This window comes from Pogoniulus pusillus, chromosome 4 (assembly GCF_015220805.1).
Source record: "Pogoniulus pusillus isolate bPogPus1 chromosome 4, bPogPus1.pri, whole genome shotgun sequence".
NCBI classification, from domain to species: Eukaryota; Metazoa; Chordata; class Aves; order Piciformes; family Lybiidae; genus Pogoniulus; species Pogoniulus pusillus.
In genome coordinates, this window is record NC_087267.1 from 36,794,231 (window position 1) to 36,816,026 (window position 21,796).

The window sequence follows — 21,796 nt, forward strand, 5'->3', positions numbered from 1 at the left end:
TGCTAGGTTGGAGTGGATGATCTTGAAGGTCTCTTCCAACCCGGTTGATTCTATTCTATTCTATTCTATTCTATTCTATTCTATTCTATTCTATTCTATTCTATTCTATTCTATTCTATTCTATTCAATAGGGTGCACAGCTGGCTGGGAGACCGAGCTCCATAAAGGCAGATGCATTGCAGGTGGGCATGCAGGCAGGCATAAGCAAGAAGCAGTGCGAGTGAGTCTAAGCAAACAGGCGAGGGAGCCTGAGCACGTTGTTTACCTGTGTGCCTCTATTTATCAAATGTGGGCCAAGATTAATGGCTCTTTGGACACTAGAATGGCCAATCGGGTTGGCAGTTAGTCAACCTTACCATAATAGGCAAAAGGCACAGGCCTGGACCTCCCAAAGATGGGGATAACATGGGCCTAGCACCTGGTAAGCATGAGCTGTGCGTGTGGGCTTATACAAACATGTTTACACAATCAGGGGTCCTGAGCAGGCCAGACTTTATGGCACCAGGTTTGTTGTGCCCCTTTGTGCTCGTTTTTTGTGTTTACCTCTGGTGCAGGCAGAAAAACATGTCCAGGCAGGGCAAGGCATGGATAAGCCTAATTTTGGGCCTAACAGGCTCTCCATTACAGACCTCAAAAAAAATATCAGTGCACCACTTAATGATTTTTACTGTATGGGTTTTAGTTAGTTTGTTTGTTGAAAAAAAGTCTCTCCATCCAGAATTATTTCCTAATATATATTTTGCTGAATGCTGTCAAATGCATCCTCCCCACTGGCTTCCTTTGCTAGCTAAGACAAAGCTGCTCAGAAGTAATGATTGTATTTTCAGCTGTATCAATAGCTCTGATGTTTAGGAGTATTTACTTTGAGACAAAAGTTAACCTAAAATAGTCTTTGTGATTATCTTAAAGCATCAGGATGGAGTTAATATAATGAAGTATTTCATCCCAATGAACATGTCTAGAAAGGATCAAATAGACTGAAATATTTTAATTTTTAAATTATTTTTAATTATTTTAATTAATTTTCCACAGGATCATAGAATATTAGGAATTGGAAATGTCCTCCAGAGATCATCCAGTCCAACCCCCCTGCCAAAGCAGGATGACTAGGGCAGGCTGCACAGGAGCACATCCAGGAAGATTCTGAAAGTCTTCAGAGGAGACTCCACCTCCCTGGGCAGCCTGTTCCAGCATTCCATCACCCACACCATAGCTGGAACCTCCTGTGCTCTAGCTTGTACCTGTGGTTCCTTGTCCTATCACTGAGTACTACCAAAAGAGACTGACTCCCATCCCTCAGATATTTAGAGATGTTGATAAGACCCTACATCAGCCTTCTCTTCTTCATAACAGCCCCAGGTCTCTCACTCTTTCTTCACCTGATGGATGCACTTTTCTTAATCCACCCCAAGATGCCCTTGGCTCTCTTGTCCACATGGACACACTGCTGTCCCGTGAATAACTTGTTGCCCACAAGGACTTTAAGTTCTTTCTCCAAAGTGCTGCTTTCCAGCAGGACAGCCCCTGGTCTACATGTAGTGGTGCCTAGTGTTACTCCTCCCCAGATGCAGAACTCTGCACGTGGCCTTACTGAACTTGCTCTTACTGAAGCTCTCCTTTGCCCAACTCTCCATCCAGTCCAGATCTCACTGAATGGCAAGATAACCTGACTGTGTGTCACCACCACCCCAAGTCTCATATCATCAATGCAATGCAGCGGGCTGACCAGAGTAGTGGAGTCTCCTTCTCTGGAGACTTTTAAAACCCACCTAAATACTTTCCTGTGCAGCCTGCCTTACCTAGAAAATCTTGCTTTGGCAAGGGCATTGGACTTGATGATCCCTTCTACTTTCTAACATTCTGTGGTTCTGAGATTCAGAGTATTCATAATTTATGTACAAATGCACCCATATTAAATACAGTCCTACACTGTACTTCATTCCTGACTTTTTGAAAATGTGCAAAAATGCTCTAGCAGGCTTCAAATTTTGCAGCTGAATTAACTGAATTAACTAACTTTCTGTTTCAGTGCAGTTTGCTGAGCACTGCACTTGGGGAAGTCTAGTGAAACAAGTCACAAAAATTCTTTAGCCCACTGATGTTTTGAAACAGTAACTGGCACTCGCCAAACCATTCACGGATGCAGACTGCTCCTCCTTTTGCAATTAAATCTGCTCTTTCTAGATACAGATATCAGGAAATCTAGGACTTGGGCAGCCAAGGTTGCTCTGCTTCAACTACATTGAACTATGCTCAGTCCTGCACTTCTCACTTCAACAAATTAGGATCAGATGTGCGCAGAGGCTTAGCTATGTATTTCCTGGTTGAACAGTGAGAGCCATATCCCAGAGGGGCAAAGTAGTTTTGTGAAATAGGATTACTGTGGTGGGTTGGGTTGATGTTCAGTAAATTGCTTCAGAAGCGTGTGCTGCACTGCAAAATGTTGATTAACTCACAGTAACCAATAATTTTGCTTGATATTGATAGCTCTGCCACTTTTCTGTTTATAACATTAGCCAAATAACTATTTCCTCAAAGAATTAAAATTAACAAACAAACCCAAACAAAACCAAACCCAAAAAAACTCCCACTCATCACTAGTGGGAAAAGTAAATATCACCCAAAGGCAAGACTTATCAATTGTGGCTTCATTTATGATAAATTCTCATGTCAGTTGGATGTGAAGTGTCCTTTAAAGGCAGTAATTTGGTGAACTGAACAGGATTGCAGGGCTGATAGGCGCTGCAGGCAGCCTGCTAGGTGACAGGTGTAGAAAAGCTCACTTTCACAGAGCTTATCTGGATAGCGCAGCTTTCAGAGGCATTTATGCCTTCTGGACCCAGAGACATAAAGTTACATGAATAACTCCAGCTTCACTGCTCCAAGATAGACTAAGGAGACTTATGGACTTTTTAAAAAAAGAAACTGTCTGACTACTACTTTCAGGGGAAAAGAAAACTGATTCCTCCCCTAAATTATAGAAAATAGAAGAATAAGAGACACTCTGTAACTATGTTAATAAATTCAAGCACTTCTTCAAATACGACTACTAACACTGCTATTCAGATACCAGAATGTAGGACACTTGTGATTCTCTCTTACCTGTATAAGAACTGTTTCATGCTACAGAGAAGTTGTGTAGAATCTAAATGGCCATTGTGAGATATAGAAGTCATCACTCTCCTGCCTTGATGTCCCAACAGAATCTGAGAGCACAGTAGTTTGTACGAGGTGACAATAATCTACATGCAAGGTGACAACAAAAGAGCAAGAACAAAGCTAAGTAAGTGTTTAGTCCAAGTGATCTGTTTTGTCCCTTGTGAGGAAGCAGGGCAGAGTTCAAAGTTTCATCCAAGTCGTTGTTTCTCAGTGAATTTCCACCAATTAGAATATTCTGTGTTTAAGTGACTGTGTTCCACTCTCAAAATGCATTCATGCAGTAGATGATGCTCCAGTCATAGCTCTCCTAAATCTACCTGATGTTAACAGAATAAATCTACTCATTACCCTGTGCACAGTTTCCCACTTGGCAGCAACATAGCAATATCTTTCTGCCCTGGTCTGACATCTCTGCTCACAAAATGCATGATGAAGGCCATCTGTAAATAACAATGTGTCACTGGTGATCTTCACATAATCGTACTCTCTGGTGAAAATAAACTATGGGAAATAATACAGATTATTTCAGCCAAGTGTGAGTCTTAATTATATTTATAATCTGATGACTTCATGCACATACAAAATACATCAAACTCATAATGGAAAGAAGCAGACAATGCCCCCCCCAATATACAAAGAAGCATTTTAAATAACTGTCTGTGAACGAGCACATTTGTGCTCATCCTTCCAAAATACATTGTCACTCTTTCACTTCTTCCATAAATGTCATAGCACTCTTTGAACAAGACCTTGTAGTACCAAATTCTCACAGACTTTGCAACCCTGAAAGCAGCAAGGTGTGAGCAAGAAATTTAATTTTTAAAGAGTAAATAAAAAATTAACTAACTTCTCCATATGTAAGGGATGTGGAGCTAAAAATCCACACCCTTGTATTAAATCAGGAATCCTGATTTGAATATCAGATGATTTCCACCTGAAATCTCAGAAAATGATACACAAAGTTAGATTTGTTCCAGCAGACTGAGATGCTGTTATTCTTTTCTAATACTCCATTAATGGTGCATTTGGCACTAGATTGTAGCAAATGAATCAGAAGTAGTAAAATACAACTTGCCTTGCTGTTGAGAAGAAGTGGACATCATAATTCAGCAGAAAAGGATTTCAACAACTTCCCATCAAGAATGCCAGTAAGAATTGTGTAGGCAATTAAATTTAAATCAGGGATGCTTGTGCAGTTTGTGTTACCTCTGCTACAGCTATCAGTGATAGTACTTTTCATATAACTAAACAGACAGAGGATCCTAACTGCAACTAAATTCCACTAGACTATCACAGAAAAGTGAACCTACCCAGTCTCCTGTATCGCATCAAAGTTAGCAACTGTGTGAATTCATGCAAGCCTGTGCACAGTGTCCAGTCCCATCTCTTAGACAGGCATTCTGTCTAAACAAAGTGCAGACCCTCAGATAAATCCATTTCCTTAACACAGATAGCTGATAGAGAGATTATCTACTGTCATACCAACACAAGGTGAAAGCCCGTTTTCCTCACACTCTGAGTGATAACAATGTGCCTACAGGTTCCTTTCAGATACTGGGGTAGTCAATGGTCACGTAAAAGGACAACCAAGTTCAGCCAGCAGCTATGGAATCCTCTTGCCTGTTCGTAAAACATTGATTTAGCATCGATTGCTGCATCTGTTAATATTACAGACCTAGCAAACCTCTGTTATCCAGGCTGTTAATACCCTCTAAGTCTAAATTATGTTTCCTGATTAGAAATTGAAGCTCAGCATGAGCCTCTGGGTTTGGTGAATTCCTGCTGTATTTTTTGGTGGCCTCAAGGTCTGTATCACCTTGGCTATTTCTCCTGTTGGCATCACCTTTTCATTTGAAGAGTGATTCCTTTGTGACACCTTTGTGCTTACAACTTCTTTGACTTGTTTTAAATTTCCAATTAATATTGTACCATCAGATTTCCCAAGCAGTGAAATGCTAATTTCCCTGTATTTGGTTACTTGTACTTAAAGAAAGATTTTTTTTTTTTTTTAGTAAGTCTTGAAAGGACCTAGAATTTAAGTGACTTCTTTGATCTCCTCGCCCAATATCACTCACAAGAGCAGAAAAGCGACCCTTCTGACCAGACCACTTATCAGACATTTTTTTACCTGGAACAGACCCTGAAAATATAGAAACACAGTGACATTGTGCTGTGCTTCTTTTTAACCTACATCCTAACTTTTATGACTGCATTTTACCTGAAAAGCATGTTAGCAGCATAAAGCATTCCTTGCTTTAAATGTTTTCTTTCCAATATAAATGACTTTCAATACTGCCTTTTAAATCTCTGGATTTAGCACACTGAGTCTGGAAGCGTGTGCTGAAAGCAAACCAGCTGTGGATCTGGGCATTATTTTGCGAGAATGGATGAGAACGTTGGATTTTGCTTCGTTTAGCCACAAGAGGGCACTCTCTCAATACTTGTCATTGCTAAGACAATGGTCATCGCTAGGAAAAAAAAAAAGATTCGGTTTTTAGCTAAATCATCATTCCAAGTTTCTTTTATATAGATAAGTCAAAGAATTCAATTATGTTTGTGTTCTCAGCATGCATTTTACTTACATCAAGTTACCAGGCAAAATTACTGAGCTTGTGAGAGCACACTGCGCTTCATGAATGACTGATAACACAGAGAAATGGTGGGAATGAAATAGGATTTTCCTTCATTACCTTTGGAAACAGCCGTCCACTGTATTAACACAACTCGTTGTTCTCAGTGATACACTCAGACAAGTCACAATCAAAAAGAAAGATCTTAAGAGGTGCCACTCAGAAGCATGAGAGTTTGTGAAACAAAGATAAGTGTTACAGTTTTCATCCACTTGCTATTTGCATTTGTTAAATATACCATCATGTGCAACAATATACAGTGCAAGCAAGGTCCACACAGGAAACTGATTCAAGCACTCAAATTCTGAAGATTGTCGTGTCCTCCCTAATGCCAAATGCTGACTGCATTGACCTACTTAGATAATTAAGAAGATTTTGTTTAAAATGCTTCCAAACAGTCATCGTGAATGTACAGTATAAGTTACCATAGCATTTTTGCTTTCAATCCCAGTATTTTATATATATATATAAACCTGTGTCATTCACCAAAACCAAGACCTATTTCTCCCTCTCATTTAAGTCCAATAAAATTTTCCCCAGAAACAATGGATGGGTGGATTTCGTCCATCAAGAGTCAGCTATGTTCCTGGGCAACCGGTAGTGCTCTGACCTGATTCTTGCTTTCTTCTCCTGAGGATTGGCATATTTCCACTTTGATGGAGACATTTTCAGCTTTTTTCTCTTCTTATCTGTGCACCACACTTTTTCACAGTATTCCTCCACCCTCTGGAAGTTGCTGTAGCCTATTAGCTGAAGGAATTCCTTGTACCATGGTCTTGATGCTTGAGGTATACTGCTCTGCATTGGGCATGGCATTTTGTGAGGTATCTCTTCCTCGTAGTCTTTATTGAACATTTCATCTATGCGTTCTTCCTCAACTATCTCCAGAGTGATTTTCCTGATAGTATGGACAATGCTGTGTTCCACTGTTTGACAGAAATAGATCCCTGCATCCAGACGATGCAGCTTCAGGAACAAGAGCCCAAGGTCCATTTTGATTATTCTATCATCTGTCTTCACCTGAAAAATAAATTGATACAAATACAGAGCACAAGCTTTTACTATGACACTAAATCAGTGCAATCAATTCTGAATTGTTTTTTCATGAATATACTATTAAATTTGGAGAGGAAGGTTAGAAGATGCAAGATTTTTAATCTACAGTTTTTAGGTAACAAAAATGTATACTTAAAGAAGAGATCAGACTAAGATAGGAAAGCGGTCCGGTGAATCTGGCAAGCATGGAAGAACAGATAGTGGAGCAGATATCTATCTGTTTTCCCAGCATGGTTTAGTCACTTGTGGCTAAATCACAAGGGGAAATAAGGTTGAAACATGTAAATAAACTACTGGATGGAAAACAAATAGGCATTTGCCAGCTGACCTGTATCTGTGAATTCTGTTTTTGACAAATGTTTTTGCAACAACATTCACAGATATTGCACAAGATCACAGCATTATCATGGTTGGAAAAGACCTCTAAGATCATCAAGTCCAACAACTGTCTAATTCTACCACGATGTTGAAGCTATGTTCTGCACAAATCATTTCTCTGCTATCACAGAAGTTTGTCACAGACAGACTACTTCTCTGCTCCTCTTTCTTTTTAGAGGCTGTTATGGGGACAGTACATTGCAGTTCAAGAACCGCTTGAGTGCCTGCACCTCACCTACCTGTGCCAACTCAAGGCTTTTACTTCAAAACTGAGCTTGCACAAAGATGGAGCAATATCCACCCAGAACATTAGAGGCACTCATCACTTTGTGACTACCACATTTCTAACATCTGTGTTCAAGGTGTTGAATGCAAACACCAGATGAAATTCTCAGGTCTGTTAATTCAGGAGGGCAGATGAACATCATAATTTTTCCTAACAGTCATGTGCATTTCAATAAACAATTACAGGCCTTTTGGTGAAGAGGTAACATCACTATCAGTAAGGTCTTTTAGCTATAAAGTCAGTATACAAGAATATGTACCTCTTCTTTCTTAGTTTCATGTGCTCGCTGGACAAGCCAGATTACTTTTGCTTGTAGGGTCCGAGGGGTGCACTCCAGAAGGGTGCTGTTGTACTCTATTCCATAAACAAGTCTCTCCTCTGTCTTCTCCAGAACTTCACCTGGGAGAAAAAGAATGTTTCAAAAATATGTTCTGTTAACAATACTTGGTGCATTCCACATTCAGGGTGTAGCTATTTTAAAGAATGAAATTCATAGAATCATAGAACCAGTCAGAGTTGGAAGGGACCACAAGGATCAGCCAGTGCCAACCCCTCTGCCATGCCCAGGGACACCCTACCCTAGAGCAGGCTGCCCACAGCCCCATCCAGCCTGGCCTTAAACACCTTCAGGGATGTGGCCTCAACCACCTCCCTGGGCAACCCATTCCAGCCTCTCACCACTCTCATGCTGAAGAACTTCCTCCTCACATCCAGTCTGAACCTACCCATCTCCAGCTTTGCTCCATTCCCCCTAGTGCTTTGGGCCCTGAGGGATATATTGAGAGCTGAAATGATCAATAAAGGTCTCTGGCATAATTCACATTGAATTGTCTGGAGTCCGTGTGGCTTTGCCTTTGATCACTCTGATCTGTTAGGGCCTTGACCATGTTCCCAAGGCAAGCTGATCAGGGGCTGTGCAACAGTACTTCATATTCATTCCAGGGTGCAGCCCTGTTGTTTCTTGCTTCTGCCACATCTTTCCACTTGCCTTTCTATTGGAAACCCTTGAGATGCATTAGCTACTTCCTTAGTCTGACTGACAGTGCTGCAGGACTACCTGAATGCACCTGACCTTGCCATCAAACCAAAGTAATACTTAAATCTGGATGACATGGGCTTATCCTCATGACGCTTACAACTTTTTATAGGAATATGCCAGAAATGATCCAGGTGAGAAGATGGTCTGTCTCCTACTCTTGGCTGTCTGTGCTCTCTGTTCCAGGCATTTGTAAGCAATCTGTAAAGGTGTGAGTAGATTACCAATGAATTGTTGGCCAAAGCACTGCTGTGCTGCGTTTCCATGTCGAACATCTTGTCTGCGGAAACGTCTGGAGGGGAAAAAACAGCAGTTGTTTGAGATAACGTGTTTAGCCCACAGGTTCTTTGGCTTGTGTTCAAGTGACATGCATTAAAAACCATATGAAGTTAAATCTTGATTCCTAAAATTTATCACTCTTGTGAGAAGTACTCATTTGTGCATCCAGCAGTATTTTCTCTTTATTCAGCCTATTGAGATATCACACATGAAAGAAAATAAAAAAAATATACTTATCTGGGGAAGAGACACAACTACATGTCCTGTTTCTACATAACAACATTAATGTCAGTGCTATAAGAATTCTGAACCAACCGGGCACAACTCAGTGTCAGCAGGAGTCACATATTAGGGTTTAGCCCATATTAGGTTTTTTTTCTCTCTGAAAGCCAGAGGTATTTTCCTTCTTAAGTTTAAAACAGCATACCATGTATGTGAATAGCTGTTCTTCTGTCTTCCTGTAACTCAGAGGTGTCAATTGATGATCAGTATCCCCAGATGTGGGGGTGTGGATTGATGAGGAACTCACTATGACCTGGCAGTGTGCTCATGTCACCTAGAAGGCAAATAATATCCTGGGCTGCATCAAGAAGAATGTGGCCAGCAGGGCAAGAGAGGATTCTGCCCCTTTGCTCTTGTGAGACCACATGCTGCATCTAGTTGTGGTGTCCCCAGAATAGGAACACAGAGCTATTGGAGTGAGTCCAGTGGACTGCCACAAAGATAATTCAAAGGCTAGAACAGCTCTGCTATGGGCATAAGCTGTGGGAGCTGGGGTTGTTCAGCCTAAAGAAGAGAAGACTTCAGGGCTACCTTATAGCTGGCTCCCAATACCAGAAGGAAGCCTACAGAAAAGCTGGAGAGGGATTTTTCATAAGGATGTCTAGCAATAGAACAAAGGGGGAATGGTTTGAAGCTGTGGGAGAGTAGGTTTAGACTGGATCTTCAGAAAAAGTTCTTCAGTATGAGAGTTGTGAGACTCTGGAATAGTTGCCCAGGTTGTGAATGCTCAGTGCCTGGAGGTGTTTAAGGCCAGCCTGGTACGTGTGCAGTATAGATATCACACATGGTACAAGCAAGCAAAGCCAAACAGCTTTGTTATTCCTGGTATTTATTACTTAAGTAATGTGTTTTTCCAGCACTATGTGAACACAAAAGGCAGAAATTCTATTTGGCACAAATTGAATTCACTGAAACTCACACTATATAAAGACCTTGCTTATGGATCTTACTCTTAGCATTTCTAAATTGGAATTATATAGTGATTATTTCCTGAGTTGTGTCACACATGCAGACTTCTGACCCAGTGGTGCTAGTGGACCAAGAAGACAGCTTTAACCTTTACTGACATTCAGAGCAGAATCAATATTTCGCCATTGTTGTTCCAGGGGAATCTGTTGGGCCTTGTAGGCATAAGTGTTAAAAATACATGCATATCATTAAATAAAACCTGAGATTCTGAGATAGCAAAAGAGCTTTATCATGCCCTGGGAGTTGTCATTGTAATGTATAGATACTGCAGCTGTGCTTGCAAAGAGTTTTACAAAGTGTCAGTGCTGAATAATGCTGCCACCAGCTTTGCATATCTGTGTGTACAGATAACTCAGAAGAGATGGTCTCCTAAATGATCACACATAAATACTGTAAACATTAGCTTTGAAGTAAAAAACAAACAAGAAAACCTCTCAGCTGTCAGCCCAAGCAGCTCTATCTAGCAGGAACAGGACAGTTAGCAGGCCTATATTATTTACTCTTCAGTTCCTGAAGATCACTGTAGAGCTATGTGGTGAATAGTCCTAAAGGACATAAAAATGAGCTTAAGCATATCCTGTCTTGTTTACCTGCCTGTCTGCATTGCAGCCAGAGGCAGGAAAACAGAACAAAGAGGCCCTGAGCACAAGCCTTACCAGGAGAGGCTGAGGGAGCTGGGATTGTTTAGCCTGGAGAAGAGGAGGCTCAGGGGTGACCTTATTGCTGTCTACAACTACCTGAGGGGAGGCTGCAGCCAGGAGGAGGTTGCTCTCTTCTCTCAGGTGGCCAGCACCAGAACAAGAGGACACAGCCTCAGGCTGCACCAGGGGAAATTTAGGCTGGAGGTGAGGAGAAAGTTCTTCACTGAGAGAGTCATTGGACACTGGAATGGGCTGCCCAGGGAGGTGGTGGAGTCGCCGTCCCTGGGGCACTTCAAGGCAGGATTGGACGTGGCACTTGGTGCCATGGTGTAGCCTTGAGCTCTGTGGTAAAGGGTTGGACTTGATGATCTGTGAGGTCTCTTCCAATCCTAATAATACTGTGATACTGTGATACTGTGAACTTAGTCTCTTTGCCTCAAGGTGGTTTCATGGCAACCGCGCCCCTGTCCCGTGGTAGGCCTATGCGCCCCCATTTTGTGGACGACAACAGCCTGTGGGTTCTTCCATTTCTCTGTCTACTTGGGTGATTGCCAGAGGTGATTGGGTGACTGTGTGGTCAATGAGACCATTAGCCTCAGCCATTACCCTATAAATGGGGGTGAACAGGGGAAAAGGTGCTGGTGTGCTCGTTCACTCCTTGCTGATCTGCCACTCGCCCGCCTGTCGCCTCAGCCACCTCGAGCCACCTCAGCCAGCAGCTGATTTCACTTTGCAGCCCACGTGGAATTTGCCACAGGACTTCTGTTGGATATTTTTCCTGCCTATGTTTTGGGCCACGGACTTTAGGACTAGTGAGTACTCTCCATTCTTTGTTCAAGTTGCTAAAGGATTTTAATCAACCTCACAAGTGGTGAATGAAGCCTCCAGACTCTCTATCAAAGACATATTCTGAAACCTTTCAAAATTCCATTGTACAGAGACATTCTGTGAAATAGTTCTGCTAACTGCATCCAAGAACTTGTGTGGAGAGTCGGAAATAAGTTTGGGGGAATTATTTTGTGTATATTAATAAATATTTCATAACTTTTAAATCTGCCTCATTGCATTTTACCCCAAACTCAGATTTCAACTAGCCCCATTTACAACAGGCTAAAAAAATCCATTTCCGTAAAAGAAGATATTTCTTCACTTATTGGAAATATTCAAGAAAAAGAAATGTCTGTTTGAAGGAATTTTACAGTTTTGAGTACAAAGACTGTGGAAGATATATTTACCAGTGCCCTATGAAAATACAGAGAGGTGCTGTGCTGCAAGACAAGGAGATGCTGATATTTTTGTACACATATGTTCTGGAAGTCCTGTGTACCCCTAAATTCCTCTTTCTCCGTGGCTTGAATGGGAGGGGGAAAGTTGCCTGGTTCCCCCCTCCCCTCGCCTGCCCTGCCGGCGTGAAGGGAGTGAGCAAAGGGGTCCTGCCCGCATGAGGAGTGTCCCGTGCAGTGCCCAGGCTGGGATCTGGCTGGGATTGGCTGTGCGCTTTCACACCTAAGGTGTGGTAACTCTGCCCTTTGTCTAGCAAGGGTATAAACTGGGGGCTTCCCGCCTTGGGGGTTCCCGCCTTGGACTTGTTTACTGCCTGGGCGTTCGTGTCTGCCTGAGACTCCCCCCCCCCCCTCGCTCACCTAAGGTGAATACAGAAAGCTTCAAAGGATTGCTTCCCCATTGACACCTTTGTAAGAGCTGAATACCTCTTAACGACTCTCCGACAGCTTCTGCAGAAGAACGAGAGAGACAAACCTCACCAGGAAGCCAGCCTGAACGTGAGTTATTTTGGCTCAACTTTATTAGTAAGAAACCACTATTAATTAATAGCTAAAGCCTTTTCCAACTTCTGACTTCCACAATAGTCAGACTATTGATGGTATCCCTGTAGATAATTCTCATGCGACTGAATCTGCTAATTAAACTAAATTAATCTTTGTATATATAGTTTTGGGGGTGGGTTTTTGGGAAAATAAAATAACTATTTTTGTATAAATTCCTGACTCGGCCACACATTAATTCCTGCCTCCACAACAACATATTGGCATAAGCTTGCTATTTGTTATTTTTTTCCCAAGTAATCATTTTAGAATTCCAAACAATTTCTAAGATCAGCTACTCCAAGGAACAATTTCCAGAACCTAGCAAATGTACTGAATCTGTGGAGGTGTCTTTTGCAGTGTATAACTTCGTGAGTTTAGATTTCAGCCTGTAACTCTGTGCTTTCAAGAACTTAGTAGAAATTACCTGAAAGAAAGTAATACAGTTGTCATCATCACCATCATCCTCATGTTTGTGTTTTTTCATCTCAAGGATAGATAAGGCAAAGTTGAAAAGTCTCAGGGAGAAAAGGCACTGAGGTTTGCAGTAGTGAATCAGTAGAATGAATTTGGACTTGCAGAACAAGATCATGGAATCCCCCTATTTCACAGCCCCAGGCACCCAAATGAAGGCAGGCAGAAAGGAAGGACAGGAAGATGCAGGGGGAAACCCTACAGATCTGAGGTGAAGGTCTCTTATTAGCCATGAGAAATGAGAAGTATGTTTGTGAATTTGACGATGTTACGGAGAAAGAGGCTAGAGGTGAGAGGAGGCAGAAAGGCAAATGATAGGTTCTTAATATTAGCTAAGAACATCCACATTCTTAATATTAGCTAATAATCAGAGGTTCAGACCTACTGAAGATGAAAGACATTTTTAAACTACTTCAGCCCTTTTTCAGCCTGGATGGTGAGCTGGCACAGCAGAGACTCTCACTTGTGGAATTTAGGGCTTGTTTAGATAAAATGAAACTTGCCTAAATCAGAACACAGCATTAATTTAAGTCCTAGACCTCTCTTCTTTCTCAAGCATACTTCATGGAAGGTGATGCAATATCATTTCCATCTATTTGCAGTATGTCAGAGTCATATACCTGTAACTACCATGACATTGTGTGCTGCACTGCCAGCACCAAGATAGTGTATATGAGGCTTGCTTTTCGTTTATCTTTAATTAAATCTTATATTTAATTATCTGTCCAGACTATTAATTTTCAAGGAATTACTATATAGGCTTTCAACATTCAGTACATTAGGAACCAGTTGTCAAGCAGAGGGATGTTTTTTGTATTTATGTTGCAACTCTCCCTATATCCTGTTTGTGTCTGAGTCTACAGCTTTTATGTTTTATGTTTCTCTAAATACTTGTCATATCTCAGAGGCATTAGATCAATACCCTTCATCACTAGGATTGTTAGGATCATAGTCCCCACCAGCAGGACTGGAATTAAAGACAGAGTTCTTAGCAGTGCTCTTCCTGTACTAGCGGTGCTGCTTTGACTTGTCAAAAGCCCATCACTGAGCAGATGGTGCTATTAAAGCCAGGTCAAGTGTGCTGTACTATAAGGCACAGCTCTTTAAGTCCTTATGAAGTGAGGGCTGACAAGAACAGGGAGATTAAGTGCTCTCCAATGTCTCTTGTACTCACATTTCTTGTACTAACCTATACAGCTGAGACAAAGCCAAATAAGATGTGTGAGCTCTGGGATGTAGTGTTTATTTTATCTGAAGCCCAAACCAGACACGACAGGGCTTTTGCTTTCTCAAGATCACTTGGTATCAGGAAATTCTATGCTCTCTACTGAGACCTGTCTTTTCCAGCAATGGTTTCCACCTGGTACCCAGCAGGAGGCAATTTAAAACAACTTCCATCCACATGTTCTGAATAGCATTCCCTGCTTCTCTATGTACCACAGAGTTAGTGTAAGCTCATAAATCTAAAATACTCTGAGCTGCAGCTATGAGCTAAAGTGAACAAAACAAATGCCATCCATCCTTCTCAACATTACTAGTTCTTGCTGGGTTTTTCTAAACTCTTCTACTTAAACCAAGCTCTGCAGACTTCAGGAACATCCATTTGACTGCAAATCCCTTCTTCGCTACTGCAGTGCTTATCTTAAGAGAAGGAGGGTGGCAACAGCAGTATTTTCCTCTTTTAGAGACAGATCTGATCAATGTTAGAGAAGTAAGGCACAGGAGGGTGCCTGGGAGTGCTGTCCATGTCACTCAGCTCTGGCTAAACGCATGTGTCAGAAGCCTTAAGGGCTGCTACTCTGGAAGTTGTCTTAGGTGAGAAGTATGTTAAAAATGTACAACAGAGTTCAGAATGGGATGAGATTCTCTTATCTTTTCTTGGACAATATGTAGCCTGGAGAACAATATAAATGCTGACACAGTCCTATCAGGTTACTGGGAATTTTTTAAGCTACACCTTTCCCCAAATGACATTTATATGTGACTTTTAAAACTCAGATGCTTTACTATGACAGTATTCCAATTTCTAATTATGCTGTAGGAACTAATACACCTTGCACACTGTACTAGTTTGAAACTAGCTGGAATGTTTTGGTGAGAAGAATTAGATTACAGGCTGTGAAAGGGAAACAATGGTGATGTCTACTTCACTCATAGGCTTGCTGAGATGTATAAGAATATAAATAGAGATAACAGAGTTGCTCTCTGCCTGGGCTTTGGGATGCATCTCTCTCTAACCTAACCTGTCGTCTTTGTGTATAATCCACCTGCTTCTTAACCCCTCTTGGCTGACCCTCCTTACTACCTTAAAGATAAGGCAAGATCTTGGGTGAGGTTGAGGGGTAGGGGGAAGGTGGAAGGGTGGTTGTGAGCCCCTCCTGGGGACTTAAGTTTCTGGGAGGGGAGTTGTGTTTGTGTATTACTTTTTACCTTGTATATTTCTGTATATAACTGTATATACTGTAAATATCTGCTTGTATATTATGCTAAGCTGTAAATACAAAGCTTCATTCGATTTCCAGAGCCACTGAGTCTAGTCTGGGTGATTTTACAAAGTGAGGGGGGGGGCAGGTAACACTCAAACCATCACACTCACTATATAGATACTCATACTTCTTAAACTGAGAAATGAAAATTTTAGCTAGACTCTTCTCATACTGAATCAAAACCCAGAGCCTGCCTACTTCCTTAGGTCTGCTTACAAGAGGCATTAGAAGGCCTGTTTGTAAAAGTGGTATAGATCTCTTACAGAGTTTGACTTAATTTATGGGTTAAATCTTTATCATGCTGAGTTATTGGCTGGTTTTCATTTTCATATTTTAATGTGCTCCTAACAAAATAATAATAAAAAGTTACTTAACACTTTCTCTGCTTATTATCTTCTAGAAAAACCCAGGGAAGTGTCTGTTCTGGGGAACATCACTTGTGACTGTCTGCCCAGTGAATTTCACTGTTCACCACCACTCTTTGGGCCCAGCCATCCAGCCAATTCTTAACCCAGTGAAACAGCCACCCATTCAAGCCATGTGCAGCCAGTTTCTCCAGGAGGATGCTTTGAAAGACAGTGCCAAAATCTTGACTGAATTCCAGGTAAACAACATTCACATCCTTTCCATCATCCACTAAATGGGTTCCCTGGTCAAAGAAGGAAACCAGGTTTGTCAAACAGGACCTGCCCTTCATGATCCCATGCTGATTGGGTCTGATCACCCAATTGCCCTGCACATGCTGCATAGTGGCACTCAGAATGATCTACTCCATGACCAATACCAAGGTCAGGTTGATAGTTATGAGGTTTCTTGGATTCTCCTTCTGGCCTTTCTTGCAGATGAATGTTGTATTTGCCAATATCAACTCAAATAAGACTTCCCCACTTAGCCAGAACTGCTGGTAAATGATGGAGTGACTTGGTGAGCCCTTCTGTCAGCTCTCACTAGAGTTTTTGGTATGTGACATCTGTCTTCTTTACACTCATGTATGTCAAAGTGGTGCAATAGATTGCTAACCATTTCCTCTTGGATCATAGAAGCTTCATTCTGCTTCATTTGTGCTTGATCAGGTATGTGTGCGGCTGAAGTAGGTGACTTGGGTTTGAGAGCAAAGGAAAGAGGACAGGTATATGGGAAATTACTGCACATAACAGTGAAGGCCAAAAGCCATTAATAAGTGAATAGTGATAGAGAGAAGACTCTCTAAGGGAAGAATTAAGGCATTCAAATTAGGTTTTTTCTTTGAACTGGCCTCTAGCCTGACTTGTCTTTACAAATTCGCTGGAGACAACCTAAGCTCACTCGCTTTTGCAGATACTCTGGTTTAATTTTGACTGGAGTTTCTGACTATTAACACTATTTCCCCCATCCCCCCATCCCACTGCCCATAAATCCTGTTGCATGTGCTATTGGAGCTGTACAATATTACCAAAATAGTGGTTCTAAAGAATCATTCTTCTGCATACCAAAAGATGTATAAGGAAACTGATACTTGTTTAAAATTCATGCAAAAAAAAAAAATTGCTATAAAGGACTCTGCTTCATTCACAAAAATATATTTCTACTATTGCAATTTATGCCATGTGGTTAATCTGAATATTTTGTAGATTAACACTGAACATGTCTTCTCACTGAACAGTTGTTTTTATGAGAGAAAGATTCAAAGTACTTTTTGTTACAGTAGTAATGTTTTACACAGGCATTTTGTAAACCAGATATCACAGAAAGCAACTTCTCTCACCTCTTTGCCTGCATTCCTGTGGGATAGTACCGGGAGCAGGAGATACCATCCCAAGCACAGTATGGATCTCGAGCCAGGCAGCAGTCTGCGCAGGCAGTGCCATACATGTCACACTGGTGGAACTTCACTTGTGCTATGACTGACTCAGATCCAACATAGAGCTGTTGCTGGTGAAAAACAAAAACAAAAACACCACGTATCATTAAATTCCTCGGACTTCCACTGAATCTTTTGATACCAACGGAGTTATAATGAAATGTTAGCTTTAGAATTGTTTGACAGTTGTATGTCCAGCCTGTGCCCTGAGGGAGGCAGAGTTACTCTGTAGGAAAATAACTGATTACTGGCTCAAACCTCCTGCATAGGGTAGCAGAGAAAAAGACGGTAAATTTCCTTGCTTTTGATGGTTCAGCTTTGTAAGCTTTGTGTTTGAATAGACAAGAGTTTAAGCTTCTTTTTCTTTCTTGGGTCAGTTTGCAATGCCCCCTTCTTTACCCTTCTCTGTCACCTAACAGATATGCAAAGAAAGACTTGAAATGAAGGCTTTAAACAAAGAAATTCAAATCTGGAGAAGCTTTAACCAATCTCAATCTTAAAATGGGATTTAGCAAGTAAATTTAGCTCTTGGTGAGGCTACTTATATGCAGTCACATATACACATGCACAGCAAGGGATAAAAGGTAGATTTTCCTTATTTTTTTTTTCTTTCCCCTTGGTTCTGAGCAATCTTTTCTCACCAATTTACTGATAGTAATCTACTTTAATATTTGTTGGTAGTGTTTGAGTTTTTTTTCAGCGTTAGTGCTAAGACTGAATCTTGTGAGCTCACATAAATGTCCTCTTCAAGTCAAGTGAAAGATGGCTAATCTGATTAATGTGCTGAAGGCATAATAAATTCAGAAAAGAATAACTTGAACTTATAGGGATTTGACAAAAAATCTTGTTGTGGTGAGTGTAAATAGAATGGACACAGAAATATATAGTGTGTGTGCTGCAGTAGGAACTGTTTATGCACATTCAGAAAAAAAGATTCTTAATGAATACTTAAACTGCGTTTATCCTAATGGTCAAACTTAGTTCATATTTCCCCCTTCTATAAAAGCTTTCAAAATCCAATATTCTATGATTCTTAAAGCTGTAAAATATAGGCAGCTCATTTAGTCTGGCTTGGCTACCACAAAACAGGAATTTTAATCCAGGTAGTTCATTTTGTTCCTAATTATAACTCCTATATCTGATTAGGTCACAAAAATCTTCCTCAGAAATGCCAGGAGGAGAGACTGGGAGAGGATGGTAACAGCAATGCTTGAAGACTTTTTAATCTGAAGTAAACCAGATGATAGGAGCAGGAACTCAATATGCCAGTTGGAATGAAGAAAGCTAGGATTCTTTTTTGAGGGAGTTCTTTCTTGTCTGCAGAAATTTCGGTGTGGTTGTCTCAAAAGACATGAAGAACACTCAGTGAGACATATGAGATGGGTTTTTTCTCTTTCATCTTTTAGCAGGGGTAAAGACTACTCTGCGTCTTGGTTCATCAGACGAGGGCAAAAAACATCTGATATCTAGCCAACTGAACATCAAAGAAGAACATTCCTTTCCAGGCTCTGCAAATAACTAACTCAACCCTGAAACATATTTTATTGTACCACTGATTTAGTGAAGACTGGTTAGTGTTATAAGGATATTGAGACAAAGCTGGCAAGGGTGTCTCCACAGACTCACAAACTCCAAGGTCAGATGAAATCAGCCAAAATAGTCAAGCTGAGAAGCTATGTAACCATTTTTCCCATCCATAAACTGAGCTAAATAGACTTCTTACAGATTTAATTTTAAAGATAGAATTACTTGGTGCCAACCCTGTTCCTAACAGTGATGTTAACATTTATTGTCCTTAGTAACAGATGTATGTACTTAGTACCTCAGTACCAACTGCATCCTACATCAAGATCAGGTTTATCTGCATTCAGCAAGCTGAAGTTAGTTATTTAATCTTGATATTGCTTTACTATCAGTGCTGTAGAATCCCTACACACACACACACACTGTGAAGTCACTTCATTGGGTAGAATGTTGTATCTGACTGTCCTGTTCTCTCCCAGTCTTTTGTCCCATATCCTGAAAAAAGAAACTACTTTTTTTCATTCAAACACTGGATTAGTTTGGCAGCTTTTTAACAATTCTCTATGGATTTTGCAGGTACTTCTTGATTAGTAGGGTTAGCAATCTTCTTGGGAGCTAGGTGTAATGGAGGAAAATCACTTTTAATGCAGTGTTTCCTTTTTAATCTTTCAACACAAGCCTTTCAGCATGACACTTCACTGAGAACTAAAGGTAAGACAAATATCTGAAATGACACTTTAGCTGTTCTACAATTTCTATAGGTGCAGTGTTAGACAATCCAGGGCTGCTTTCACAATCCATGTGGAAAAAGTAGATTAAGTTAGGAAATAACTCAGAATACTTAAAGTCCTCCTTTGAATTACTATTTGGGGAGTTCATCTTTCTACATTACCTGCAGAAAGGACATAAGCTGACTGGGCACCAAGACTAAAATGATATTTTGGGGCGTACTTATATCTCCTATTGTTGTACTCTTCATTCTTATTACTTATGTTTATATGCACCTATATTGTGCTAGATGTCTAAGATGTCTTAAGATGTAGCTATCCTGTTATAATGACTCTATTCTGGGATCATGTGGTGATATGGTGTGAATATCTATGATACTGTGTGGATGTCTGTAATAAGGTACAGAAGAGCTTACAAGAGTGGTAAATTAGGTATTTATATTATCAGAAACTCAAAAAGGAGTCAGACTCACCCAGCCCTGGATTTCATTCACAAATGAATATGTGGGAGACCCTGAAAGACTTTTTTAGTACCGATATCCACAAGGAGCTGAAGTCTGTCTGCATTTCTCAATGAGGAACTTTTCTGTGAGTTGCTATATCTACCAAGCTAATTCCTACTGTGATTACTCTGCCAGTAACTTGCTTTGACATGAATGATAGTATGAACTCAGGAGAACTGAAAACCATAAACGTTTCACAAAGGAACAAAACACAGAACCACAGATTTATGTTACAAAAAGACTACATCTATCAGACCAAATCTCATTATAGATGGCTTAAATCCTTTTGTCTGTCCATCTATCCACCCATCCATCCATCCACCTCTCTACCTATCTCTATACACTTCATAGTTTTGTTACGTTTAAGTCACAAACATCCAGTTTCAAACTTGTCAAATACTTACCCTTTTGGAAGAGATTTCCATAGAAATAATAGGAACTGGTACCTAGAAAATAGGAAATATTTCCTTTCTTAGAAAAAAAAAAAGTAAAATTGTGCAGATGTTTACTTATTCAGCTCTGTTGGATACTTTACTTCCTTTATGTTCTGATACTACAGAAAGATGTGAGGCAACTGTGCCATTCAAAAGCATTGCTTTAAAAGAGTTTATTTAAACCAGCTAGCCAACACTTAATTTAGGATTGCCAAAGTTCTTGACACCTTTGAATCTCTTTTGTTCTACTTGGAAGTGATAAGTGGAGTGTACTCTATAATAAAACATTCATTGAAGATAAGATAAAAATAGCAGGAATTCTTTCTTTTGCCATTGTCCTCTCTGCCCTCTGCTCAGATTTCCTGGAGCAATGGCAAGATGCAGTCTGTTGAAAAGCAGATTTATTAAGAGAGCAAACTTCTGTGATTTCCCCACCAGGCAACAAGTGAATGCAGATACTAGATTTAATTGTCTGTTTGGATGTTAGATTTTCCCTGTGGATGCAAAAAGGTTAGCCTCCTACTTTTTGCTTTTGACATGGTGCTAATACTTACTAAGAGAATTTCATTATTATCTTTTCCACACAGCAAATATTGAGCTTTCATTGTGGATGGTTCTTAAAAACATGGAGTTTTGTCTCATTAGGACTCAGGTTTGCCAACTATAAAGAGATTAACTCAGTCATTCTTCCTGAGGATTGATCTTCTTTTATCTGGACCTCACTTAATCTTCCAAGATTACACTAGGTACATTTTTATGCATGCAGTTACACTCTTTTAAATGCTTAATTGGATATGAAAGAAAAATAAGTGAAATGCAGTAAGTTTATAATTAAAAGTCACTCTACAACCTCCAAGAATATATCTAGAAAGACAGCAGTCCTGGATTTCTGCTATGTGCTTCAGTACTTGGGCTATAACAAAGACTTCCTGTCATAAAATAACTGTATAAGCAGAAAAAAAAACCCCACAGTGATTATATATTTAATTATCCTGAGACTTTTTTAGGCAGTATAATTGTGCAGAAAATTCAAGGCTTATATACTTCATATATGGCACAGTTCACCTTGAATACTTGCAGCTCTTCAAGAATCACTTCTTCCATTGATTCTGTCTCTTGGTTGTAAATGGTAATGACTTTCAGTACAATTCCATTATCTAGGAATACAGTTGAAGATAAAAAAATAAATCAACAAAACTAAAGGTTATAATTGGTCTCTAAGTACATCAAAAGACTTCTTCAAGCTGGTAACAGATTGAAATGTATAA

At 40.3% G+C, this 21,796-nt stretch overlaps 1 protein-coding gene across 1 annotated transcript in view; it reads right to left on the minus strand.

Moving 5' to 3' along the window:
* Positions 1–3,693: 3,693 nt before the first annotated feature.
* Positions 3,694–21,796, minus strand: part of SEMA3E (semaphorin 3E) — a 156,748-nt gene continuing 138,645 nt past the window's right edge. Inside the window, exons 12-17 of the mRNA XM_064142583.1 lie at positions 21,594–21,685; positions 20,499–20,540; positions 17,244–17,410; positions 8,770–8,837; positions 7,769–7,908; positions 3,694–6,809 (exon numbers count right to left, since the gene is read on the minus strand). Of these exons, the coding sequence (XP_063998653.1) occupies positions 6,357–6,809; positions 7,769–7,908; positions 8,770–8,837; positions 17,244–17,410; positions 20,499–20,540; positions 21,594–21,685 (962 nt within the window). The 3' untranslated portion in view covers positions 3,694–6,356. The remainder of the gene's footprint in view (positions 6,810–7,768; positions 7,909–8,769; positions 8,838–17,243; positions 17,411–20,498; positions 20,541–21,593; positions 21,686–21,796) is intronic.